General features: G+C 36.6%; 4 protein-coding genes across 4 annotated transcripts; 1 reads left to right on the plus strand and 3 right to left on the minus strand.

Moving 5' to 3' along the window:
- Window positions 2,993–6,457, plus strand: LOC18770472 (2-oxoglutarate-Fe(II) type oxidoreductase). The gene is made up of 11 exons (XM_020568521.1): window positions 2,993–3,217; window positions 3,329–3,524; window positions 3,635–3,736; window positions 3,891–3,942; window positions 4,281–4,402; window positions 4,489–4,589; window positions 4,691–4,749; window positions 5,033–5,089; window positions 5,281–5,326; window positions 5,626–5,705; window positions 6,057–6,457. Exons 1-11 carry the CDS (start codon window positions 3,107–3,109, stop codon window positions 6,145–6,147), a joined length of 1,017 nt encoding a protein of 338 aa, XP_020424110.1. The 5' UTR covers window positions 2,993–3,106; the 3' UTR covers window positions 6,148–6,457.
- On the minus strand, window positions 6,928–12,021 carry LOC18769323 (NADP-dependent malic enzyme). The gene is made up of 20 exons (XM_007204155.2): window positions 11,762–12,021; window positions 11,257–11,559; window positions 10,924–11,044; window positions 10,644–10,718; window positions 10,313–10,464; window positions 10,123–10,228; window positions 9,944–10,009; window positions 9,653–9,748; window positions 9,473–9,544; window positions 9,287–9,370; window positions 9,094–9,192; window positions 8,914–8,961; window positions 8,721–8,774; window positions 8,527–8,625; window positions 8,342–8,431; window positions 8,158–8,235; window positions 7,933–8,007; window positions 7,747–7,837; window positions 7,425–7,553; window positions 6,928–7,314 (listed from the first exon to the last, which is right to left on the minus strand). The coding sequence occupies exons 1-20, from the start codon at window positions 11,863–11,865 to the stop codon at window positions 7,226–7,228; spliced, it is 2,031 nt and encodes a 676-aa protein (XP_007204217.2). The 5' UTR covers window positions 11,866–12,021; the 3' UTR covers window positions 6,928–7,225.
- Window positions 12,911–22,617, minus strand: LOC18771238 (probable RNA-dependent RNA polymerase 5). The gene is made up of 19 exons (XM_007204213.2): window positions 21,881–22,617; window positions 21,547–21,738; window positions 21,343–21,460; window positions 21,090–21,213; window positions 20,324–20,398; window positions 19,500–19,692; window positions 18,681–18,879; window positions 18,495–18,582; window positions 18,229–18,369; window positions 17,619–17,690; window positions 17,333–17,439; window positions 16,882–17,030; window positions 16,442–16,667; window positions 15,485–15,710; window positions 14,881–15,029; window positions 14,159–14,321; window positions 13,627–13,765; window positions 13,360–13,526; window positions 12,911–13,273 (listed from the first exon to the last, which is right to left on the minus strand). Exons 1-19 carry the CDS (start codon window positions 22,353–22,355, stop codon window positions 13,037–13,039), a joined length of 3,240 nt encoding a protein of 1,079 aa, XP_007204275.2. The 5' UTR covers window positions 22,356–22,617; the 3' UTR covers window positions 12,911–13,036.
- LOC109950260 lies at window positions 24,811–26,451 on the minus strand. The gene is made up of 2 exons (XM_020568690.1): window positions 25,636–26,451; window positions 24,811–25,539 (listed from the first exon to the last, which is right to left on the minus strand). The coding sequence occupies exons 1-2, from the start codon at window positions 26,129–26,131 to the stop codon at window positions 25,043–25,045; spliced, it is 993 nt and encodes a 330-aa protein (XP_020424279.1). The 5' UTR covers window positions 26,132–26,451; the 3' UTR covers window positions 24,811–25,042.

Genomic DNA, 27,078 nt, shown 5'->3' on the forward strand with positions numbered 1-27,078 from the left:
TATAATAATACATAGTTATATTATATTATGTATATTACTTATCGGGCCGAATTCTCCATTTTCAGCCTATATACAATTGGGAACTTTTAAGATTTGGGAATTTCCGTACCTGCCCCAATTTTCTCCCGAAATCTCCTCTCATTAGGACCAGGGACTCAACAGGTATTTTTGTCATCCCTCTATCACGACTTTCATATTTTACAAATATTTCACCTCAATTTTAGGCTGTCTATATTTTGTCATGCTTTCTTTCTTTTCTTTTTTATTTTTGTTTTTTTGTGTGTGTGTGTGGAAGAAGCGGGTCTCATGCCTTTCATATTTTTCATAGATATTTCAGCTCCATTTTAGGCTGTCACTGATGACCCTCTACATTTAATATTACATAGACAAAGAACTATGAAAGCCAAATTTGTTCAATCGGCACCCTACAAGACAAAGTCATCAGGTCCCCAACATGCATAATAATAACAATATCATAAGTCAAATTGCATAGCTTATTGGCTAGTTGACCTAGGAGGATTTAGCAGCAAGCACCCTCAATTAATTTCTCTATGAGTCATGCAATCAAGTATGTGTAGCAACTTGCACCCTTAAATTAATTTTATTCAGGATTGTTTGTCTTTCTATAAATATATATAAAAACGTCGTCTTGGTTGTTCTGTTCACCAGAGCCAACCTCTCTTCCTGCAATATATTTTCCATGGCCGCTGAACCTAAGACCGTATCATCAAATTATCCCATGAGCCTACAGTTTGACCTGGATGAAGCTTTAACTTGGGAAGACAATTCCAATTCCACCCTCTTGAATAGTAATATCAACATACCAAATCCAAACTCAAACTCGTTCATGATCCTACAAAATATGCCAACTCCTCCTCCTGCTGCTGCTGCAGTTGATGATGTTTGTGCGGTTTGCATGGAAGGCTTGCAATCAGGTTCTGATGATGATGAGGAGGATGATCAGAATCAGAATCACAAGGGTAAACTAGTGCCATGTGGCCATGTATACCATGCCACGTGTCTTGCCTCCTGGCTCTTCGTCTGCAACTCTTGCCCTCTCTGCCGCTCCACCATCCACCTCAAATGATCAATTTTGCACTAGTTTCTTGTTTGTATGTAATTTCTAAGTCTGGTCTGTAATGTTGAAATGAAAAAGGCTTTTGGTTTAGTTTGTTAAGTCTAGAAAACTCTGACTTTTATGTGTTTTTTACTCTCATGATTTTAGAAACTTAGTTGAGTTTGTCGAGTGTTCTTAGTCTCTTTAGGAACCGATTAGTTAACGACTAATTTGTCATTGATGTCATTGGGCTAGATTAGGGGAAATTATGGTAGTTGAAAGGGGTTATAGAAAAGTTATTTTCGAGAGTGATTTTATCTATATCGTTTCAACTTTTCGACTAACTCAGGTCATTGAGAAGTTTTACCCATGTTTGTTATATTATTATCGGGTTTACACCTTTTACAGTCTATATCCTTTGTACTCTTTATTCTTATTAATCCAATAAAATTCTATCGCAATTAAAAAACAAAAAAAATTATAATGAACCATGTAATTGTACTTCCTAATCTTTACTTCATATTGATTGTATGTAGTAATATATAACCTTTGATATCTTTCCTTATATATATCTTGTTCTTATTACAAATAACATTTGTATATTTATTAAACATATTTCGGTAATCGAGTTATCCGTCCGAAATATGATTATCAAATTCCCGTTGTACACATGATCATAAACGAAACTCTTCATTTTCTACATCACCAATTAAAGACCATCTCCAATTATTAATTTTTGGCAGAGATAATCTAAACATTATGATTTAGGAAATCAACGGTTATGGTTGCAATTATAACATGTTTACATAATATAAACTTGCGAATCACAATTTGGATGAGCTAATAAGGTCTACTCCAGTGAAAAAAGGCTTGTAAAACTAGTGGTCTCATATTTGAACTCATATGACATCTTGGTAATGTTTGTGTGGAAACTCCCCTTCCTTGATAATTTAAACTATCTTTTATATTAAAAAAATAATAATAATCACAATTCGGATGAACTAGAAGGAGCACCTAAATATTGTTCGTAAGTTTATTCCATTAAGTAATATATATATAGGCATGAACTGATTAGCAAGTCAGTAGTACTGTGGAATCAGGAGCTTGTTCAAGGTATAGATTATTATTATATACATATATAGAAAGGTAGAGAAGGTCAACTTCAATAAATTAGTATTCCCACCACCATTATTATATAAATTGACGGATAAAATCAAAGGATTAGTTTTGTTTTTCTGGGTTTCGTAGATTTTATGATTATCTTTGTGGAAGATAATTCAAATCAAGCATCATGGTTTTGATCATCTCTATTGTCTTTATGTCATTATAGAAAGTAAACTTGTATGACATAGTTAAAAAGATAAAGACAAATATGATTTGATCTGAGCACCACCCATCACCATTATCCCCATTGCCATCACCGTCATCATCCTTTAATCAACGTCGAAGAACATCATCTTATCAATAAACAAATTTAACAAAATTGGCTATAGCATATTTGCTATACAGTCTGCACCTAAGTTCAAATTCCTCTTCCTATAATTTAGATTCGTTTAAAGTAGTTTATTACTTATATAAAAAATATATATTTAGAAATTAGAGGTGTGCACCATCCGATATTCTTAAAATAAAAAACCAAAGCGATGATAACAGGTGGGGAGAAAGCCCAGGCCTCACATGTCTTTGGCCCAAAATGAATACCACTGGGTCACTACTAACTTACAAAAGGGAAAAATGGGCCGCTGACCCAATTGCTTGCTGCTGAATTCATTTTTTTTTGGGTTCGAAAATTGCTTGCTGCTGGATCACTTGTGTGAAAACATAACAAAAATAGAATTTATTTTATTACTTTTTATTTATTTATTGAGGATGATAATTTATCTGAAAATGAAGGTTTTGCATCCAGTCAAATAAGGAGGAGGACCATCCCGCCACGTACGAATTACTCCACTTTTAGCTGCAGACAAAGCAACCGAATAGAAAATACGAGAAAACGCAGCGCAGTCAAAGCCTCCATACTTAATTCTTGGCGGTTCAGTTTCTCCGGAAATGGAAAACCAAATCGCAAACGGTGCTGTTAAAGCTGTAAGAGCCTCCGCTCTCAATTGTATCGATCTCTCAAGCTCCGATATACACCAATCTGTCTCCTTACTGAAACAGGTTCGTTCCACTTCAACTTTCCGACTTTTCTATATTTTTTTCATTAAAAATATCTGGCAAGTGAAGAAAACTACTGATGACTTATATAAATGAATCAAATTCTGGGTTTAGGCCAGTTTGGATTGCGGTTTTTTCTACGTGGTAAATCATGGGGTAAGCGAGAAGTTCATGGACGAGGTGTTTGCACAGAGCAGGAGGCTTTTCAGCTTACCATTGAGTGAAAAAATGAAGCTTTTGAGGAACAAGAATTACAGGGGATATACCCCTTCTCTTGATGAGCATCTGGACCATGAAAACCAAGTACACGGTTTGTTTATATCACTCAGAAACGCACTTTCTGGTTGTTTTTGCTTCATTGGAATTCTGGGTCTTTGTTCTTGTTTTGTAAAGATTGGTTCTTTCTTGTTCATTGAGTAGGAGATTACAAGGAGGGGTATTATATAGGAGTTGAGCTGCCTGAAGATGACCCAGAACCGGAAAATAAGCCATTTTATGGGCCTAATGTTTGGCCTGCTCCAGGTAACCAACTACGACAAGTAGGATTGAATGGCGGATTTCTGGCACCAGTTTGCTGATTGACTTAATTTTGTGCTCTTTTTGTGTCATGGGCCATTGAGGATGTACAAGTGGAATTGCGTTACTGATCTTCCTATGCATTTTGTTGTCCTTGTAGATTTGTTGCCGGGGTGGAGAGACTCCATGGAGGAATATCATAGACAATGCTTGTAAGTTGCACTCTTGTAATTGGCAACTACATACATATGTTTAATAAGATGAGAGTACCCGTGCATAGGTGTCCACAAGCATGTGATCAATGTTCCTCACCCATTAGACAATGCTTGTAAGGATATTCTCAGCAGAATTTCGTAGTGTCCAATTGCTATGAGAATATCCTTTATGTTAATGAGAAGGTTGTTTAGGACACTAAGGTCAGCCCAACTGCCATCTCAAGGCTTTTCAAAACGTTTTACGATCCTTTTCCATCTTTCCTTTAGATTAGTTCTTTCTAGAATGAATGATTGACATACGCTGAATTGAATTGTTTTCATATACATCATTTCAGGGAGGTGGCTAAAGCAGTTGCTAGGCTTGTAGCCCTTGCTCTTGATCTAGACATCCATTTCTTTGATAAACCAGAAATGATTGGCGAGGCTATTGCGACATTGCGGTTACTACACTATGATGGTCAAATTTCAATCAAATTTTTTCAAACCTTAATACGAATCCTACAATTAGTTTAACTAATGATATGGTGTTCATTTTTTATATAGGTCAAATTTCTGATCCATCAAATGGAATTTTTGGAGCTGGTGCTCATTCTGACTTTGGTTTTATAACCCTTTTAGCAACAGATGATGTCGTAGGTCTCCAAGTAAGAAGGCTGCTGTGAATTTCAGCTATATTACCATTATTAAGAAGGCAAGTATAATTGTTGCATTACTAATTTGTTTTTCCATCCATATTTCTTTGCAGATATGCAAGGATAAGGATGCTAAACCTCAAATATGGGAATATGTACCACCAATTAAAGGGTGAGACTTTCTACCCACTCATGGAGATTGATAGCATTTGAGTGGCTAAGTCTGGATGAATCATATGTGCTATAGTTATGTCCTTGTTTGCAGCATATATGGTCCATTAAGTACTGTTTTAACACTTTGCATAATTTAGCTTCATTGCTGGTAACTTGTTTTGAAGCTTTCACGATATAGAAGAGGAAAATAACATATGCCACTGTATTAACAAATATAATGCAAAAACATCTTTTTAATTCATAGTAGTGACAATTTTTTAACTTTCTGTTTATTCTTTCAGAGCATTTATAGTGAATCTTGGCGACATGCTAGAACGCTGGAGCAACGGCATTTTCAAGTACTGCACATCTCTCTTAGTCGTAACCCTAGTCCAATCTCCAAACTACATATATGCTCATAGAAGATGAGTGCTGGCAATTTCTGGAGCTGCACAATTCATTTTGCTCTTTAAGTATGTGCAATCTCCTTTTGGAATTTTTGTATTCAACTATTGTGTGACAGATGCTCCTGCTTTGGTTTTGTACTCAGGTCCACGCTGCATAGAGTTGTAGGGAATGGTCAAGACAGATACTCTGTATGACCCCTTCTCTTTTCCTTTTCTGTTTCATGGTATACTAGGCGTTTTGATTATGCATTAGATTCTGTTTTGTCTCTCATCTGATTCAAATGGTGTACCTTCGATTTCACTTATTATATATGTGCCTTACTTGTACATGGGCTCAAATCCTTGATTTTTTTTTTTGGGGGGGGGTGGGGGGTTTTACATGGTATCCATTATGTACACTTCATATATAGCTCATTCTTTTATCTTACCAGTTACAGCGCATTCCTTTCTTTTTAATGGACTTCTCATTTTCTTCTTTTCTTGGGCAGATGGCATACTTTATAGAACCTAGTCACAATTGTCTTGTTGAGTGCTTGCCTACCTGCAAATCTGAAAAAAACCCTCCCAAGTAAGTTCTGACCGCAAATATTATGCTAGCACAATTATATAGTTATTTTAGCAACTGAAAACATTTAAAAATAAAACATGGCAATCTTTCATCTCTGTTTAAAAACGGTTGATAATTTTAAGATAATTTTTATATGGTAATCTCTGAATTATGTTGATCTATATTCGAGGCTCATTGGCCTTACGGAGTAGTAAGGGACCTCAGTTGATGAATGAATACTGATGGGTTCATTACATCATCTGACTTTATAGGAAATGCATCACCTATAAAGCATGTGGCCAGTAGAGTAGTAAGCACTTGAAATGATGTTTCTTTCGGTTCATGCTTTTCTGCATTTGCCTACTATGCCAGGTTTCCTCCAATCTTGTGTCGGACTTACCTGAGGCAGCGATATTACGATACTCACGCTGATCTGAATGTCTATGATGAACATAAAAAATAAGTTTGCCACCGCTCCTGCAATTGAAGATGAATCCCCTTCTAAGATAGCATAAGATTCATATGGTTCTACCATTGTTGTATTTGATAATGTGTTCCATCGGTGTTCAAGTTGTATTCTCATGTAAATCCATAGAATGTGTCCAATGAAAAACATATCCCTGCCTCTAAATTAATGTACTGCATCTGCATAGTTGACTTCATGGTCAAAGAAAAGGCTGTAGGAAGTCAATCAAGGATCAATAAATTTTATTTATTTATTTATATAAGCTACATTTACCATAACAATAATTGAACAAATCCACTCCCTGAAAGGATTACTTGGTCTTTAGCCATGTTAGTGGCATAACAATGGTGGGGGAGGAGTGTGCTTTCTTTTTCCCTCTCCATTTCAATAATTGTCAAAAAAGATGACAAAAGTTAGCAAAACGACCCATCCGTCACAATTTCTTTTTATGTTTGTGCTACCTGTATTATCACATTTGCTTTGAGGCCTGGTGTAAGATCCAACGGTCAAAATCAATTCATCTAAAGAATGGTGGCTGGCTACCATCATCATGCATTTGAGACACGACTGTAGACTAAGTGACGACTTTCAAACGCATGAACAAGATCACCAAATGCGAGGAGCGGGGCGTAGGGGCTGTTCTCCAATACAATAAGTGAAATCCCTTCCCAATAACAGGTTACGCTTTACATGATACGACATCTCTCACAATAACAGGTCACGCAATATGTAGCTGTGAAAAAGAGACCATATAGTATCATGTTCAATTTTTTTTTAAGGAATCTAAGCATTTGACCAATGCAAGCAATAAAATTGCAAGAAACAATAAGCTGTCAATGGATTTCAATTACATGAACTGATCACATGGTGGGAGGTGGAGATGGGGATAATACAATTAGCATATTTATTTGAACTTAGAAACAGAGGGCTTACAAGCATCTCCTTAACTCATTTAAGCACCAACGTCACCAAGTGACATAACACAACAGTAATAAAAACATACTGCATCTTCAGAAAACACCCATTTAAAAAGAAGTTTGATATTAAACTTCTAAAATGTGGAGCAACACACTGTTCAACGGTAGTTTCGATACACAGGGCTGTACATGCAACTCTCAGCATACTTCACAAGATTCTCAGGACGGGGGAGACGTGTAGCCAGGCCTACAAAGCATACGATGAAAACAAATTACAAATGGATGGAAGAAGTGACATTGTTTTTGGGTCAGAACTCAGAATATACCAAAGAAAAGAAATATATAAAAAAGGCTCACCAAGTTCATATGCCTTAGCAGCTACGTTAGCAGCTATATGGGCAGAAATCTTTCTGATGTTGGAAAATGGTGGATAAATCAGCCCTTTCTCAAAATACTCCTCTGTAACTTCCCCCGCCAACGATTCCGCTGTTTTTAGGAGATGAACCAAAAAGTTGAAGAAAGAGTAAATGTAAAAGTCAATGTCTTGCCAACTAAACCTCCTATATTACAGTTGATTACAAGATTTGTGTTTGGCCTGTTTTGACCACATAATGCCATTCAAGTTTTAAATTCTATGCTTTTTCAAAATCAAATCATTCTGAATTTGCAGTCTACTTACAGGCTGCCAGAAGCATATCATCGTGCACACGGATTGCTCCAGAGATAACCAAACCGAGACCAAATCCAGGGAAAATGTAAGCATTGTTGGACTGCATTGAAAAGGAAAGCAAAAAATCTCAGTCATTGATACTAAACTCATGGTTTCAAACTTGGTCTTAATACTGCGAGATTATATTTGTATAACCTGGCCAGGAACATAAACTTTGCCATTGTATTCAACAGGATCAAATGGACTTCCGCTGGCAAAAATTGCGCGTCCCTAGCGATGAAAGCAGGACAAGAAACATGGAAGAAAAGTTAGCTTCACTTGCATAAATGGAGTAGTCAAACATTCTATTTATTGTATCACTTTGTGCTATAAATCCCCAACCAAGTAATGACAGATCAGACTAAAAAATAAATGTTATACCTTACTCCAAGTATAAGCTTCTTCAGCAGTACATTCAGACTGGGACGTTGGGTTGGAAAGAGCCAAAATGAGAGGTTTCTGCATCATTCATTTCTCAATGTCAATAAAACAGATGCTCAAAAAGTTATCTAACATGAACAAGAAGATAGGCAGGGGATGGATGTAAGAGAAAGGTGAGGAGTACCTCATTGAAGGAGGATACTGCCTCAATCACTTCCTTTGTAAACGTTCTTCCAACACCGGATGATCCAATAAGAACTGTTGGTTTAATTGCCTGATCAAGTATGAAGGGAGAATAAAAAAAACAAGTATAATCAAATAATTATGCATCAAAACTCAAAAAATAAACTTGAATCGTTTGGTTCATACCTTGACAGCATCAAGGAGATTATCAATGGGTTCATGTTCGTGAGCCCAAGGCTTCTTAAACTGTTGAAGAGAATCTTTGCGAGAGCTAACAATTAATCCCTGCAAAAATAATTCATGTGCTTAATGAAGTTTGAGAGAAAGTAAGAAAACTTAAAAGTGAAAGTCAGAATCTTTATCGAGCATGCTACCCCCACCTTTGAATCAACAAGCCAGATCTTCTTACGGGTCTCTTCCACAGGAGTTTTTGTCTACAAGAGACAAATAAAACAAAAAACTAAATAAATGAAGGAAGATCATTGATAAATCAAGACCAGAAGTCCTTTTCATCTCAGTTTGACAATTACATTAACCAGAGATAGCATGCACCTGATTGTAAAAAGTTAATACCTTTTTTGAGATCTCAAGAGCTATTAGCTCTGCAATACCCGTCCCAGCCTACAATCATGAGCAACAGCACGATGAGAATTATATATTAGAGTTAGATTATTCTTAGTTCTCCTTAGTTAATGACATGATAAGCCAGCAATATGACGTAGTGAAGACAGAAATCCATGAAACAATTCTTACTTCCCCAGCACCAAGGAACAAAAACTTGTGCTCGGACAGGCTACCACCAACCAACCTCAGTGCTGCCACAACTCCTGCAAGAACTACAGCAGCTGTTCCCTGAAACAAGGAAACAAACGGTCAGGGGGAAACTAAACAAAGTGTACAAGCCGTAAAGGCTAAAGGGCAAGCTCAAAAGTGACCTACTGTGTACCTGTATGTCATCATTGAAGACAAGATGAGTCCTCCTATATTTTTCAAGCAGCTGGAAAGCATTGTGGTTTGCAAAATCTTCAAACTGCACATTCCAATTCAAAGGGACTAGACAATCTCAGAACTACATGAAAATTTTATACTCTGGAAATCCTACGAATATATAGGATTTTATTTAAGAAGCAACCTGTATGAGAACTTTTTCCCCATAATTCTGCTTGACAGCACTCATGAACTCATCTAAAAGATCAGCATACTCCTGCAGATAGTGTCAACAATCTCTCATCATTAAGTTAAAATTTATAGTTCTTAATTACATAACTAAACTAAACTAGAGACAAACTAGGGTACAGTAGAAGCTACAAACCTTCCCAGTTGTCCTCTTTTGTCGAAGTCCAATGTAGAACTCATCCTCCAGCAGCTGCTTATTATTTGTCCCAACATCAATGGTTATAGGCAAACACTGCAGAAGAAAGTCCAAAGAATTCTTAATTAAATGAAATTTACATGCTGTGATATCAAACAAGAATTTAAATTTCAATCCTTCCTTAATTTCCAATGCAACACCTTGATATTAAAATTTACAAATAAAGGTAAACCTCATGGTTTTGAAGAAAGTTAACAATGATTAGTAACAAGTAAATAGGAAAATCCTTACCGCTGAGGGACGAACTCCTCCAAGCGCCGTGTACAGAGCCAACTTCCCTACTGGAATTCCCATCCCCTGAAACATGTCCAACAATGCCATGTGAGGGCAAGTTACTTAACCACTTGAGGGTTATTTTACTTTTGCCAAAAGATACTCATAATTTAAAGAAAGTGATTCAAACTTGTTACCTGACAGCCTAGGTCGCCAAGTCCCAAAATACGCTCACCATCAGTCACAACAATAACTTGAACAGTCCTTTCAGGCCAGTTCTTCAATACCTCAAGAACTTTGCCCCTATAAAAGTTGAAGGATTTGTCATGTCATCAGAACTTTATGTTGAGAAAACCGAAAAATCACGGTGTAAAGAAATAGTCATACTTCTCTTTCAGGCTTATGTAAAGACCCTGAGGGCGCCTGAAGATGCTTCCGAATTTCTGGCAAGCCTCACCAACAGTTGGAGTGTAGACAATTGGGAGCAATTCCTCCACATTATCAATGAGAAGTTTGTAGAACAGCCTCTCATTCCTTTCCTGTTAACCAAAGGAAACTGAATGATTCTCTCTACATCCTTGTTCCAAAGACAAACAACTCCGCAAAATAGTAAGACAAGTCCCCAGGTCATTTAACACATTGCAGGGATAAATAACACACTTGAAATAGTGTCCACGAATCTTAAGCTAAACCGATACTGGTAAACAGAAAAAACTACCTGGAGCTCTGTCAGAGCCATATATTTCTGCAGTGGGACTTGATATTGTCGAATATTGTTCATCAACTTCTTCTCCTGGTTAACAAATTTTGCGGGAAAAACATAAAAAATAAACAAGAAGTCAACATTTATCCCAACAAAGTCAATGACTGATGTTCTTGATGAATGAAACAACTGAGCTATGCCATTTTAGACTATCACCACAACACCCTAAAAGCTTAAATTAACCATGCCATGAACACTAAGCAAAGCAGAAGGACTAAATTAAATTAATGGAAACCTGAAGTTGTTGAGAGCAAGTTGCTGGAGGCAGAAGGCCGCGCAAGTAATGGGTGTCCCTCTCTTTCTCCGTAAATGCAAGCCCCTTATTGTACTGGGGATCTCTCAGCAAAGAATATCCACTGCATCAAGAGATTCAAATTCCACCAAATTTTTTTGTAATTTTACTTAAAAAAAATTAGAAGTATCAAAGTTTTTACAGGTTTAAATAAATCATCCAAAAAGTAGAACAGAGAAAGAAAAAAACAGAGATTTTCTTTTGGTGAAAAAAGAGAAAAAATACAACTTCGGTGGCAAGCAAGAATTATAAAACAATCAGGTGAAAAGTAGTGACCTGGCGACGGAGTAAGTCCAAGGGGTGACAAGCTGGTCCTCCGTGGCAGTGTCCTCACCGTAGATGTCCTCAACGCCGCCACCAACATCGGCAGATTTGGGGTCAAAGTCGAGCACAGAAGCCTTATCCCCCAACTCATTGAAGGTGCTCTCCATTCTTCTAAGTGAACCAATTAACAGCTGAGGATCAGCAACACTCTTTCTGTTACAATTACAACACAGAAAACAGAGTGATCGCTGGAGATCAAAGCCAGTAGTGAGAGAAGAAGCAGAAGATGCAGTGATCTGTTTTTGTGCTGCAACTCTGTTTTAATAACAAAGCAAACAAACAAGAACCCATGTTACATGTACACCAAAGGCAAGACAAGACTTATGGCTTTTTTTTTTACATTAAAAAGTCTAATAAGAAATGGAAATTAAAGGTAGGGTCATTTTCAATTTAACTAATCATCTTTTTCTCTTTGTTGAATTATTTAGAGAGAGAGAGAGAGAAGAAAAAAGTATACACGGAGGAGAAGTGTGAAACTTTCTTGTTTAATATGCATGTGGAGGTGGTGGAGATGAATGATATGATTGATTTGGGTGAGTGGGTTCTTTTGAAGGAGATCATTACGCAAAATATCGAGATTAGTGGTTGGTAGGGAAATGAATAGGAATTGGATGGAGGAGAGAGAGAGATAGAGACATGGTTTTTTGTCTATGTTCGGCGGTGGAGTTGGTGGAAGAGAGGAGATAGAAGGAGACAATAGTTGCAGACAGTGAGAGATTGGGTTTTTGATTTGGATAATGAAGATTATTGAACGGACGTGTCCAATGGTGGGGACCTCACATCCACAGCTGCCTCTCAATGCCCTTGCTGTCTGTCAATCATGCAAGTATATGCCTTGATTCTAAAATAAATATTTGTTTATATTTCGATTGCATGTTAATATGATTGATGGTTTAAATTATAAATTAAGGGGGTTTTTCTCATACGCTATACTATTAAAGTGCTATAAACGATCAGCCAAAAAAAAAAAAAAAGTGCTATAAATGATAATGTATAAATATTGAAACTTGAAATCACTAATATGCAAATCCAAAGACTTCATAATTCTTCTACCCTTCTTGTGAGCGTTTGACCAGTTTTTTCCTGGTGCTCACTGAAATCAGATGAGGCTGAGGTTTGTGCAGGTTAAGACACGTATGGATTGAAGCATTGACATGTGGTGAATGGTCGTGATTGTTGTGCCTACACATCCTGTGAACAAACACATCCCAATTTCGTCCAAAAAAAAAAAAACAGACACATCCCAAGGTCCCTATCAAACGTTAACCTCCAAGTAATGTGAACGAGTGTTAGCTAGTATGCTACTACATACACGTGAAGATTGAGAGCTCAGACAGCTCTGTGTCTAGTATTTATTTAGTATTTGGATTTTTATTAATAATAGGATTTATTTGCTCCGTTTAGAGCACGGCAAGGTCCTGCTGTCTTGTTAATATTATTCCAAGGTATTGAAAAATTACCAATTGATCCTTTTACAGAGTAATGCAATTAAAAATGTGACACTTATGCATATTTCCCGTAAGCGGAGAGCCATTATTACCGTGTGAATGTAATTATTTTTTACAATTCATCCATACTTTCCTCTCCATTTATAATGACACGTGTGGACATCCGAATGAGAAAACTATATATATTTTATTTTTATATATGCATACACACGTTAATGTTACAATATAATACATACAACATTTCTTGACTAATTACTGATATTATGGTACACCTAAAATTTAATTTACACTAAGTCCTTCAAAACAGAGAATGAGGCTTCAATAGTTCGGGCCCCTTGTTTATTCATGTAATACTTGCAGAGGGCTGAACCTGCAACTTTCCATGCAAAGCAGCATTTACCAACAGCTCCTTGACTTATAGCATGGTCATAAGTCACCCGATATATTGCGAGCGCCTCGTCGAATATTTCATGCAACGGCCTTGTACTATTCTCAAGGTCCTCAGCACCACCATACAGAATCTACAATTGGGGAAAAGCAGTGAGCAGAACAGGCTCTGGCAAAATGTTTTTGTTCATAATCCGGACACTTAAGTCTGAAGTCTCACCTCTTTATACTTTCTCAAGACCTTATCGGCAGCATTATTCTTGCTGTCTCGATCATCGTCCTGCATGGCCGAGCTCATTTCACTCCTGTAATGCTGGTAGTGTTCCCTCCATTTCTTCAAGCACTCCTCAGGGACTTCGACATCGAACATAGGAAGTTTCTTGACTTCTGAAGAGAGGTACAGGGGAAAAATAGCAAGTCAAAAACTCTTGTTTTTATGGACAGGAGCTTTAACAACCAGCTAATATTAAAAATACTTTTATCACACCTTTGATAGAAGCATCTTCTGCTTGATAGGCGTTCACTGTGTCATAAATTAATCCCAAAATGGACGTTGATTTGTATGAGTTTACCCTTTCCATGTAATGAGGGAACAGATTCGACTTCAATTCTCCAGGAACTACCACCTGTTACTCAGAAGTTAAATCGAAGTTTCAAGGCACAGCCAAATCACTTGAAAGGAAGATGTACTTCGAAGATTAAGGATCATGCAAACTGTAAATAACTAGCTACTGATTTCCTATATCGTAAAACAGCAGGAGGATGTGAATGTTCTTCACTCCATGGAAACTAAACAAAGGGTGAACTGAAGACAGACAACGAGTTCCAAACAAATGTAGCAGAACAAGTCAAAAGAAACGAAGAGTATCCTTTTCCTAAACGAAACACCATATGTTTAATTGCATACAATAGGTACGCCCGCTTATAATAACAACATACCGGAAGAAAGTAAAAAGTAACACCAAATCCCTATTGATACATCCAATTACACAGCTGAAGCAACAAAAAACAGAACTAACCTTTCCACCTTTTTTTGGTGCATCTAGAGCTTCGTAGTATAAATCAACCAACCGCAGCATGTTTGCCTTCACATGGGTTTTCTCACTATTACTACTATCTCCTAGAATTAACAACCGATCCATCATAGCCAGCCAGCTATCAGATGCCTCACTCATTGCAAAACTGTAACAGATGAAATTGTTTGTGCCCCAGAAACATAAGATTCATACATTGGATGAAGTGCTAAATCTGTAGAACAAATGTAATACAAATAATAACACAAGAATAAACAGTACTGTTAAGTGTGAATCATAGCCAGAGAATGCTGTCTCAGTTTCAACAACAAAGAGAGATATCCATCATCCAATACCATATCAAGAAGAATGGAACATTCAACTTGATTTATAAAAGTTGGAGGTTAATGTTTTAATTTTGGCCCGATAAATAAGCATAGCAATAATTACTTACACCAGAAAACAAATTACATTAAGGTTCAATGTAACAGTCAACAACTTACTAAATTTTAAAAAGAAAAATTCTAATTTAAAGTTCAATTTTGCCAATATACTTAATGAACTATGCTTTCGTTACATGCATTTTAGACAATATCAAAGGGTACTACTTAGGCTAAAAGCATTACAAGATTGAGCAAATAGTAACTACAACGCATCAGGAACCTAACTAAAGCCAGAATTTGAATGTAATACAATGCAAATGATTATAAATAGAGTCAAATGCATACCTGGGTTCAAACCTAGTTTTCAAGAATAGTTTAATAAGCGCATCCTCTATATGATTAGGCAAGAGCTCACTGGGTCTAGTACTCGCAACTTTTGGAGTTGATGATGAAGCTTCGATCCAAGGTTCACTCGGTTTAAAACATTCCAAAAGCTGAAGCAATACCAATAATAAGTGCTAAATACAAAAAGGAAACTAGATAACACCAATTAATTATGAAATACAATCACATAAGAACTTTGGCAATAGATAACAAAACAGGAACTCACCTTTCAGAAAGACCTAAGTGACAAATTATGTCATTGACATCTTTCCAACATGATCTCACATCAGTATGGAAACAATTTAAGTGCAATCAAGCCACTTCAATCAATGTCATGCCCGAAATTTTTCAAATCCCTTTTTTTTTAAATCATGAAAAGGTATAATAAACCTTAATATAATGGATATCTATTAAGGAAAAAATAGAAAAACTGATAGTTAAGAGGTGTGATAAACAAAAAAATTTCCAATTCCATGCATAAATTGGTTAAGTATTTCTAGAGGGGATGTGCATGTCAAAATTTCAAAATAATGATAGAGTAACCACGATTAAGGTAAATGCCAACCTGAGGGTTTCTTGAGACCCAATAGAGATCACCGTCAAAATCTCCACCACCCATTTCATCAGCTACAGAACGTGGACCTTTGCAAGAGAAGAATATAGCATATTTGGCATTGCCGACAACATATTCTAACTCCTTCACGTATCTGGCCTTTAAAAGGTGAATATCACCAAAGTGCAAACCTGGATGCCGGTACACTAGTACCTGTCCCGACATTTGTCCGCTGTCACTGCACACATCATTGGGCCGAAAAGAGGCCTCAAGCTATAAGTAAATTATATTTATTGACACTAAACTACACATAGATGAAGAACTAACATAGGATAATAAAGAAAGAAAAGATGTATAGTAACACCTTTAGTAAAGAGATACAATTAAGCAAATACAAATCATACAAATCATACAATGCCATATTATACCATATACTAGAAACAGTTCTACATGGAACTATTAGTTCATATATAATTTTTTTTTTTTTTTGGGGGTAAATAGTTCATAATTCATTAGAACATAATATACATTAGTACCACTATAATTTCAAGGCAAGAAAATAACAAACTTTGTACAGCATAACCATATAATACAATCTTATGGTTATGGCATAGATCAAAGAATTTCTGTGTTAGTTGTAGGTTGGATAAATTTTTTAACCAAACTACAAATATTGCGATTACAGATTGCTTCCAATACAAGTTAAAACTTTACACCTTTAATCTAAGTACCATGTCTCACATAGAGATAACCACACAAATGCATTCCTTCTATTACACAAGTTGTAATTCAAGCAACTGTGTTTAATAGCTAATGGGGCATGGACCAGAGAAATGAGGAAATTATTGTGCTATGCAATAAAAAGACATATAATTAATCTAGCTACAGGATAACAGATAGTAAACATATCATCAAATTCCTGAATGGATTTTTAACAGGAGAGTAAAAAAGGCCAGAAATCATACATACAGGATAATGCAAACTTCATCTCTTTCCAGAATCCCTGTTGGATCAGCTGTCCCCATCAACATATAGCTCTGAGGACTACAAATTTTGCCTTTTTGAAGACTCTTATTTTCCTCTTTCTTTAGAATTGATAGACGATATTGCAAATATGATTCTTCAAGAGGAATACCAGAAAGAATCATTTTTACCGAATTGTAATCATCGTCGATCTCACCGTGGTTATAGGCAACTGAAAATACAGAAAATGATGGAAGGAAACCCATCAATAAATTCGAAATAGTGAAAGAGAAATAAGTGGAACATAAATGAAATAGGAAATGACTAGAATGTTATTTAACCCATGGACAGAAACCAAAGCAAGAAATTGGCTGTCAATTTGACCCCAAATGATTCAAAAGGAAAGAAAAAGTTACGATGAGTTCTAAGCACTATCAGCTTCACACCTTTGAATGCTGCACGCCTACTGCAGAAAACACCACGAGTATCTTCCAGATCTTTCATAAGTAACTCCCTGAAGTACTCTTTCGGCACCCCTCCATGACATAGAAGTGCAATTAAATGCCTCGAAAAAAATGTATTCCTATGTGATTTGCTGGAAGATGAAAACTTTAAGTTAAAAATTACACCTTCAACAGTAAAATAATATAAACAGCCCAGCACCTGGCATTGGCCCTGTACTTGAAATTCTCAATTAAGTTATGCTAAAATGTAATATCGTGTCCTTTTCTTTTATCATTTTTTCAATGTTAACCTAGAGAAAAGGTATATAGTGATATGCTAATAAATGCAAATAAGTAATAACCAAGTTGACGCAGGACAACTGATTCTGAATCAACTGCAGGGGGTAAAAGCAATACAAACTAAGCAAAGATAAGTTCTAAATAATGGATATACCTTACTGTCACTATCTCCAACGAATTCACTGTTTGATCATCTGAAATCATTGGATCTGTCTCAACTTTAACCATTGATGGTCGAATCTGGATTGTTTTTGGTGGCAGCTACAATGTTTGACACTTACAATATTAGAAAATAAGAAAATGAAGAAAATACTATCAGTCAGAACTATTTCTTAAGTTTTTCATTTCTATCAAGCATGAACCTGTTATTAGGGTTGTATTGTCTCAGTTCCATTCAGTAATGATGAGGGCATTGTACAAGAGAATGACGGAAACCATACCGTTTTATTGATCAGAAAGGTTCCCTTCACAGCACGGCCTTTGTAAAAAAGTCGGAACTGCAAGAGCAAAGGCTACAGGAGAGGAAACAGAAGGAAAACAAAAGCAAAGGGAAATCAGTTGCAAGCAAGATAAGCCATGCACAGAGAAGAGTAGAAGACATTAGCATTTTGGATTAGGAAATGCAGAAACTAAGAAAACATGGAGTTGTGAGCCAAAAATTCAGAGAGACTCGACCCCTGAGACAGAGGGAAGGAGAAAGAAAATACAGTCAGTTCCTAGGAAAAAACAGAGAGAAATTACAATTGCAGAAGGCAAAGAGTCATACAGGCAGAGCAAGACTCTTGCACATAATACATACCAAGTTTTTGGCTGCATAACAGACTAACTTATACAAGCTGTTATAAATATGCAAGTTTTAGCTGCATTTTGCTAGATTATTATTCATATCCAGTAACTTGATACTATATTTTTATGCAAACATGTATTTCAAAATCTCAATCGTCAAATGCCAATGATGTTGAGGATAAATCAACTATGAGGTTAGTTAATATTTATTATTGCTATGCTTGAACCTTAATTTTAAATTACCTAAAACATAAAATCACAAACCTCAATGTATTCCTTACTGATATAGTCTCTTTTGAGTAAATCCTTCGGACAGAGTAAAGCCAAATCCTCAGATATGAATCCAGTTCCATCTGTATGTATAAGAGGCTTTCCATCTCTATCGATACGATTACCAGATTCATCCTGTAGTTTACACAAAACAAAAAAAGAATAGACTGCATTTGTAAACGGAAAAAATGAAACAAAGTAAAGGACATATAAGTACAGATAGGAAATGCAACATCCATTAAAAAGATTGAGGATCATACTAGACAATACTCATCATCGATGTCCTCAACCTTTACAAGTGACCAATCTACTTCTAAGCTCTCTGTCTTTGACAAAATGAGTGAAAACCTGAATTCCCGAGAAAGATGGTACTTCAGAATCTTTATGGAAAATTACTTCTATACAGCATTAGAAAAGAAATTTTTGAGTAAAAAAGAATTACATACCTAGCCATGTAGTTTGACACACTAGACACAGTATGTGCATGCATAAAAATGCATCTTGTTTCGTGAATTTTTCTGTTAGAGAACTTATAATCTTCACTCCTGTCAATCGCGGCATTAGAGCCCACACAAATAAAGTAACACTTCACAGGTGATGAAGTTGGGTTTTTCTTCTTTTCTTTATTGCCACCATCTTTGAACACTGATTCAAAACCATGTTAATGATCAATTCAGCTAGAGTTCTCAACAACTCAATAAAAAGAACACAACATGTTCATGTATGTTCATGTATCCAAATACAGGTTAAAACTTCACCTGGGAGAACGGTTTAAATAACATAAAATCAGTTTCTGAATATCGAATCCCAAGTCTAAACCATGTGGTAATTCTAAATCCTATTTCTAGCATGTGAAGCTGACAAAACAAATCATATTAACTATCCAGCTTTAAGAATGCCAGAGCATTTAAGAGCAAGTGAGCCATCAGTGACGGAGTATAAAGAAATGTATCTACATATGTGTTGATGCACAGAAGAAAAAATGAAGTGAAAAAGACCCTCAAACACCTTAGCCTTGTTCCGGTTGTTTGGATGGTTTTGAAACCGTACATATATGCATGCATGTGTCTCTGTGTGACCATTGTAACACGGAAAAGATAACCTATAAGCATTGTATGAATATTCTATTTTCATAGGAGGTAATTATACTTATGGGCCAATCAACACAGGTAGAAGAGAGAAACAAGGCCAAAAGTGGTTAGTGAAGTAAAACAGTTTAAAATTGGACATTCAAAATTCACCATATTAAGGCATGAAAGGCATACCAAAGAACTGATATCGACGCAAACCCACAAGAATCCCTTCTCTTGCGACCTTGCTATAATTGGCATAATTATTATCTTTAATGGCAGTTGGAACTCTCTCAGTCACCACATCGGAAAATTTCACCATTAAAACATTGTCATCTCCCAAAACTTTCTGCAGGAGAGTTCTTTTTGTGTTGTTTAGACAGGGTCCCTGAAGGAAATAACAATTTATCACTTACACAACGTCGGCAAAATGACCGGTCAACATTGGCAACAGAAACATTATGATATTACCAAAAACCAGTGGAAATTGCTTATATTGATAGTATACATATTAGGTTCCGCAAGTTGCTGAGCTGTAAAATTCAAACAAGCAATAAAAGAAAAAATCCATTTTCCAGAAAGGAACTGCAGACAGCTGATTACAATTTGCCAGTGAGGGTTTACCACTACAGCACATGTTTTGCACAAATGAATTGCTATCAAATGGCACTCATGAAATCAAATCTAAAAGGTACAAAGTTTCTAAATACTTTTCAATGGGGTAAGATTCAAACGTGAAACCTCCCACAAGACCTAATCAGAAGACCTGATTCCTTCCGTGGACCCATAGGTATGACTGATAAGGCGATATCAGGTCCCATACGTATGACTGATAAGGCGATATCAGGTTTTACTGATACAGTGATACCTAATTTCATGATTGCATGTTAAACTCTGATTACCTACACTACAGATTCTGTCAGTAAATTAACTATTTCTCCTTGTGAGCAGGCAATTATGCATAGGCTCGCACATGATTGTGTGTGATTACACGTATACTGGGGGGTAGATGTACAAACCTTGAATTTGTAGCTCCCATCCACAGAGACTTCACAATGATAGACGTATGTTTTTCCAGAATCCCAATCAAAAGTCTGCAGCACATCGCCAACATGAAAGGGTCATTGAGCATATGTAGTAATGGATACAAGGTTGGATAATGCCAGTAATAAAGACACCATCAATGAGTTATTTTATTTTATTTTTTTTTAAAGGTAAGCTATCAGTGTTGGGGTAGATTTACCCTTCCTTGAAATCTCAAGACCTTCCAAACTGTGTAACAAGTTAATAATTAATTTTGGAACCTTTAAGTTAACTACGTGAAGTCTAGTACTACTTAACAAAACTTAAAAATAAAAATAAAAACGAGCAAAATGGTTTTTAACAGAATAGTTGGAAAATTATTAAATTTCTTCTCAGTAAGAATGGAATTTTAGATGAAGATAACTGGCTATGCAAACTCATTCCTACTCTCTAATCTGACGGGAAATGGCATCATTACTAGATACTAATTTACTTATTCATCCATTTATGTGTACTTGAAGGGGATTACCATGATTCATTCATGCAGGGTTGCTAAGCTCAAATGATCAGAGTGTAAGGATATTCTGTAGCAAACTACCCAAATATTTTGAAATTCTTGAATTGTTAGTGTTAGCGAACATGGATACAATTCCAATTTTCTTTCCAGGAACTTAAAAACAAGTAGAGCAGGACAAGAGTCAAAACCAATTAACAAAGATTATGGTAAACCACTATAAAACAAGAATTGAGAATGATCATCACCGGGTGTCGCGTGCCGATATAGTTCCGACCCAAAGCTTCCCAAACTGTCGTCTCAAACAGTTGCATCGGCAAATCTTTCCAACTCCTAATAGTCTCGGGCTCTAGAACTTTTTCTAACTTATTTCTGAAATAAATAAATAGACATCCAAAAGCAGGTAAACAAACAAGGTAATCTAAGAGGAACTGCAGAAGTAGAACCAAATAAGCCACAGAAGGAGAGAGGAAAGCAAAAAAGGAACAAACTTTCTCATACCCTCCAGCGTAATTCAATATTAGGAATTGTCTCCTGAACTCAAGTTCGCCCAGAGCTTCTAATTGTGCCTGCCCATTGTCTCCAGGTTGGTCTACTGAGGAATTAGTGGAAGTCTCACCTGTACCAACACACACTAGATGGTTAATCACAACGAATGAAAAGCATTTCATTGAGAAAGTGGGAAAAAAAAAAAAAAAAAAAAACCTTGAGGAAAAGGTTGAGGTAGAGGCAGAGGGTCCTTAAAAAGTCGAACAGGAGTAATAGTTGAAGGAGGAGCAGATGATTGGCCTTGATACGGATAAACACGGAGAACTTTTGAAGGTGAGGCAGAGGAATAGGAATAAGGTGGCCTCAACCCTCCATGGTCTCCAGGTTGCTCTGTAACTTCCATTCTTACTGAGAATAAATTTAATAATTTGACCATGAAAATGAAAACAGGAGGCGTAATGGGAGAATCAGATTTTCTTACTGAGATGAATCAAAGTGAAAACAGAAGGGCCCATGAAAATGAAATAAAGTGAAGTAAAAAAAATCTGACCTTTATGAACAGGAGGCGTAATGGGAGAAGCAGACAATTGGGTTTGTAGAAGAGAAGCAGCAGGGGCGGACTTTGAAGGAGAGGGAGAAGGAGAGGCACATTGATATTGTAGTTTATTACGGATCATCCAAATGATTAAGCCACTAAGAGTTTTGATAGTTTTCGCTTCGGCGATTTCACGGAGGAGTTGGAGGGCCTTCTCCTCGCTCAGAAAACTCAGCCTCAGTCTGACGTTTTGGTCTGGCTGGGGTTGTTTTCTGCCGTTACAAATTTGGTTCAGCAAATCCTCCACCGACGGAGGCAGAGCAATGTGCGGTTGCTGTTGTGGCTGTGGCTGTAGACAAACGTCGGGCATGGCCGTCTGGGGCTCGATCATGCTGCTGTGAAAATGGTTGATAGATGAAGATAAATGATTGGAGGCATTTTCCATCTGTGGGTGACTGCGTTTCACGTTCAAATTGCTGTGATTATGCATTTTTTTTACACTACCTTGAGCCAGCCCAGAATCATAAACTCTCGATTAAATGGGTTTTTTTTTTTTGGTCTGAAAACTTTCTACTAAATGGTAAGTCTCAAGTTTCAAGCTTCTATAAACCAAATACCAAAAAGTTTCAAGCTTTAATGGGGATACGAAATTTTCCCCGACAGAAGGTTCCTACTTCGGACCAGATTTTTGATGGAGCTACTTACACTATTTGCTGTGCTTGGATTGATATGTCACTCAACTCTAGTTACTCTCTCTCACTCGAGGTTCCTCTACCTTTTTATAATCAAGGATCACCGACTATGACTCACAGTCACAGCGGACTTCACACGGTCTCTTGTTTTTCCTTACAATTTTGGCAAAGTTTTCTGTTTTTGCTATAAAAGAATTTTGGTTTGTACATGTTAGACGAAGCTCCATTTTTGGACTTTGTTATTTCAATTATTTGTCGCAATTCAAGAACAATTTTTCAATTATTTGAAGACAAATATAACTTTTTAGAAGTGCAAAACACCTAATTCATGTAACTCTTGTACTAATTCTTTTAAAACAATATGAGGAAAATTAAGTTATCATCTTTAAATTACAACAATTTATAAATTATTAGGATCAAACAGTGACAATTAAAGCTGTAGTAGAGAATAAGGTGGAACTTTGGCCAAACTATAGAAACCAAAATCAAAATTTGGCGCCTTTTTTATTTTTTTTTGCACCACCAAGGCAAAGTTGCTGTTCAGTTGTGCGAAGCAAAGCCATTCCTCCTGACTTCCTTGAGAAGTTCGCAAACACTTCGTCACCCACCATCACCAAGTCTATGTCCATCTTCCGTTCAACTTTTTCTTTCCTATTAGCTTTTAGCGTTAACTTTTGTGTCCACTAATCCATTGATTGTTGAGAAATATATGACATTATTGAGTCACGAACCAAAAGTTACGTCATATCATATGCACTGCTCAAGATTCTCGTATCCTCTGTTAGGAAAATTTTCACTTGTCCAATCACCCTTCAAAGAGAAAGATTCTCTCACTTTAAAGAGGGGGTCGAATCAAATGGAGTCATGGCTTTTCTGACTGGGCAAGATTTACAATTACAAAATAGTGAAAAAAACTTATGGGGATAGAGTAATTTTAGAAAGGTACCCTTATCTTTACCGCATTGTTTCTTATTCACCGCATGTCTTACTTCCCCCAAGGCCCAAGTGATGATCTTGGTAAAAAAAAAAAATTTGTCACATGTGTTTACTGTTGGGAATTGAGAGAACAGATTTTGGTAGATAGATACAAATTACAATCGATCTCTGCTTTTGAACCTCTGATAATATAAAAATGATGAATATACACATTCACAAGTCACCATGTAATTCCTGAACAAATACGAACTGAGAATATAATGAAAGAATCAGCAGTTGCTCTTCCTTTCTATAATGGGGGAAATGCCTCTCAGGACTCTTGACTCACAGTGGACTTCACTCCAGTTTTTCCTTATAATTTTGGCAAAATTTTCTTTTTCTTTCTGTGCTAGATTAAAATTTTGGTTTTTGTATGTTAGAAGAAGCTCCATTTTTTGTCTTTGTAATTTCTTCAATTATTTGAACTTTTTAGAGGCGTAAAACACATAATACGTGCCACTCACATGCTAATTTTATTAAAACAATAACAAAAAATTAGTTTTTTTTTAAATACAGAAAAAAAATTAGGTTACTATCTTTAGATTATAACAATTTATAAAGTATCGGGTTCAAATAGTCTATACCACCAAAATCAAAATTTTGTACCTTTTTTTTTTTTTTTTTTTGGTACCAATCTTAGTACCGTTCATGACTCGAGAAGTTTGCAAATACTTCATCAACAAGTAAGTATATCTTCCTTTCAACTTCTACTTTCCTATGAGCTTTTAGCTTTAGCTGTTATACTAGTCCATTGATTGTTTCAGACCAAAAGTTGCATTATATGTACGGGAAAGAAAGAAACTCGCCATCCAGAACCAAAAACAAAAGAAAAGAAACCCGCCACTTCCATGTAGCTGTGCAGCTCAAGATTCTCCTGTGTTATCTCTCTTTAAAAAGGCAGGTTGATCAAATGGAATCATGGCTTTTCTGACTAGAAAAGTGTAAATTTTTTTTGGTGTATGCTGCAGCTTTTCAAAATGTGGGATCTGCTTGGGCTATAGGGGCTCTATCAGAGTCCATAGATTTAGAGACAGCTCCGGTGAGGCTTAATGATATAGGGTCCCAAATCTCTTTTATTGGGGATACCTTTTTGCATATAGGCTCTATATTATAGAGCCCCAAGGAGGTTGAGCCCCATTTAAGAGCACCTCCACCCCAAAAGGCAAGGGTAGACACTATTCATGTGAATAGTGTCAGCCTTGCTTTTTTTGGTTTTACCCCAAAGGGCAAGGGCAAGGGCAAATACTATTCACCTTACTTTATTTTTTATTATACTTAAACCATTAATTTTGATAAGCTTTTTTAGATAATATTTTACCTTTTGCTTGAGCCTTCTTCTTCTCTTTCTCTTGCTGAAAAGCCAATGAGCATGGGCAATGTCGGAATATCATATCCTCAATCTCTGAGCATGGTTGAGAAAACCAACCGGCCGACATTTCTTTCCACCAATGGATAAAAATATTAGAGTCACCAAACCGGGAATCTCTAATCAGAATACTAAAGGATTTCATCAAGTCTTGGTGGTGGTGGTGGTTGTGGTGGCACGCCCCACACTCAAGAGAAGAATGATCAAAAGTTCCTTCCGTTGGCCGCTTCGGCCGAAAAGAGGGAAACAAAAGTACACATTTAGAAGAGCTAGTTGTGTATACTTCATCAAAGTAAAGGTTATAAACACGTTCATTACTAGAACTGAGGAATTAGTGAGAGTCTCACCAACACACGCAGACTCGAACAGAGACATAATATCTTTTCTTGTTTGGGCTATCGACGGATAATTAATCACAATAAATGAAAAGCATGAAATTGACAAAGTGAAAAAAAAAATAAAATCTTGAGTAAAAGGTAGAGGTAGAGGCAGAGTGTCCTTAAAAAGTTGAACAGGAGTAATAGTAGAAGGAGGAGCATATGATGGGCCTTGATACGGAGAAACACGGAGAGCTTTTGAAGGTGAGGCAGAGGAATAGGAATAACGTGGCCTCAGCCCTCCGTGGTCTCGTCCAGGTTGCTCTGTAACTCACATAGAGATAGACAGAGACACGGGTTTAAAACATCATGAAACAAAAAAACCCACGAAAATGAAAGAAGTTTAAGTAAAAATCTAACCTTTGCGAACAGAAGGCGTAAATGGAGAAGCGGACAATTGGGTTTGCAGAAGAGAAGCAGGGCAATACTTTGAAGGAGAGGGAGAAGGAGAGGGACATTGATATTGTGGTTTATTACGGATCATCCACATGATGAAGCCACTGAGGGTTTTGATTACTTTTGCCTCGTTGATTTCATGGAGGAGTTGGAGGGCCTTCTCCTCGCCCAGCAAACCCAACCTCCGCCTGACGTTGTAGTCTGGCTGGGGTTGCTTTCTCTCATTACAAAGTTGGTTCAGCAAATCCTCCACCAACGGAGGCAGAGCAATGTGCTGTTGCTGCTGCTGCTGCTGCAGTTGTGGTTGTGGTTGTATACAAGCATCGTCGGCCATGGCCGTCTGTGGCTCGACCATGTCATTGCTACTGCTGCTGTGAAAGTGGTTGATAGGTGAAGAGAGATGATCGGCGGCATCCGCCATCTCTATGCAACTGCGTTTCAAATTGCTCTGATTATTCATTTACACTTAGCTTTCTGGTCTGACTAAATGGTAACTCTCAAGATTCAAGCTTTATGGGGACCAGATTTTCATTGAGCTACGCTTTTGTGCTTGGATTGACATGTCACTCAACTAATAATAAATCTATTACCCTGACTCAAGGATCCTCTTCCTCTATATAATGGAGGAAATGCCTCTCACCAACTCTGACTCATAGTTGATTTCACTCTTGTTTTTCCTTATAATTTTGGCAAAATTTTCTTTTCTTTCTGTTCTAGATTAGAACTTTGGTTTTTATATATTTGAAGAAACTCCATTTTTGGTCTCTGTAGTTTCTTCAATTATTTGAACTTTTTAAAGGCGTAAAACACCTAATACGTCGTGCTAATTTCATTAAAACAATAACAAAAATTAGGTTATTAACTTTAAATTACAACAATTTATAAATTATTGGGTTCAAATAGTGACTATTAAAGTTGTAGAGAATAAAGTGGAACTTTGGCCAAACTATAGCCACCAAAATCAAAATTTGGTACCTTTTTTTTTTTTTTTTCTGCACCAATCTTAGTCCGTTCATGACTTGAGATATTTTCCTTTCAACTTTTACTTCGTCACCAAGTCTATCTTCCTTTCAACTTTTACTTTCCTATGAGCTTTAAGCTTTCTCTTTTATACTAACTAATCCACTGATTGTTTCATACCAGAAGTTACATCATATGTATGGGAAAGAAAGAAACCCGCGATCCAGAACCAAAAAAGAAGAGAAAAGAAACCCGCCACTTCCATGCAGCTCAAGATTCTCCTGTGTTATCTTTCTCTTTAAAGAGGTCGATCAAAAGGGAATCATGGCTTTTCTGACCAGGAAAGTGAACTTTTTTGGGGGGATACATGGAGGTGGTGGCTGGTTGGGGTTGGGAGGAGAAGGGGAGAGGTTTTATTTTAATTTTTACATTGTACTTTTTTATAAT

The sequence above is a fragment of the Prunus persica genome, chromosome G7, assembly GCF_000346465.2.
Source record: "Prunus persica cultivar Lovell chromosome G7, Prunus_persica_NCBIv2, whole genome shotgun sequence".
Taxonomy (NCBI): Eukaryota; Viridiplantae; Streptophyta; class Magnoliopsida; order Rosales; family Rosaceae; genus Prunus; species Prunus persica.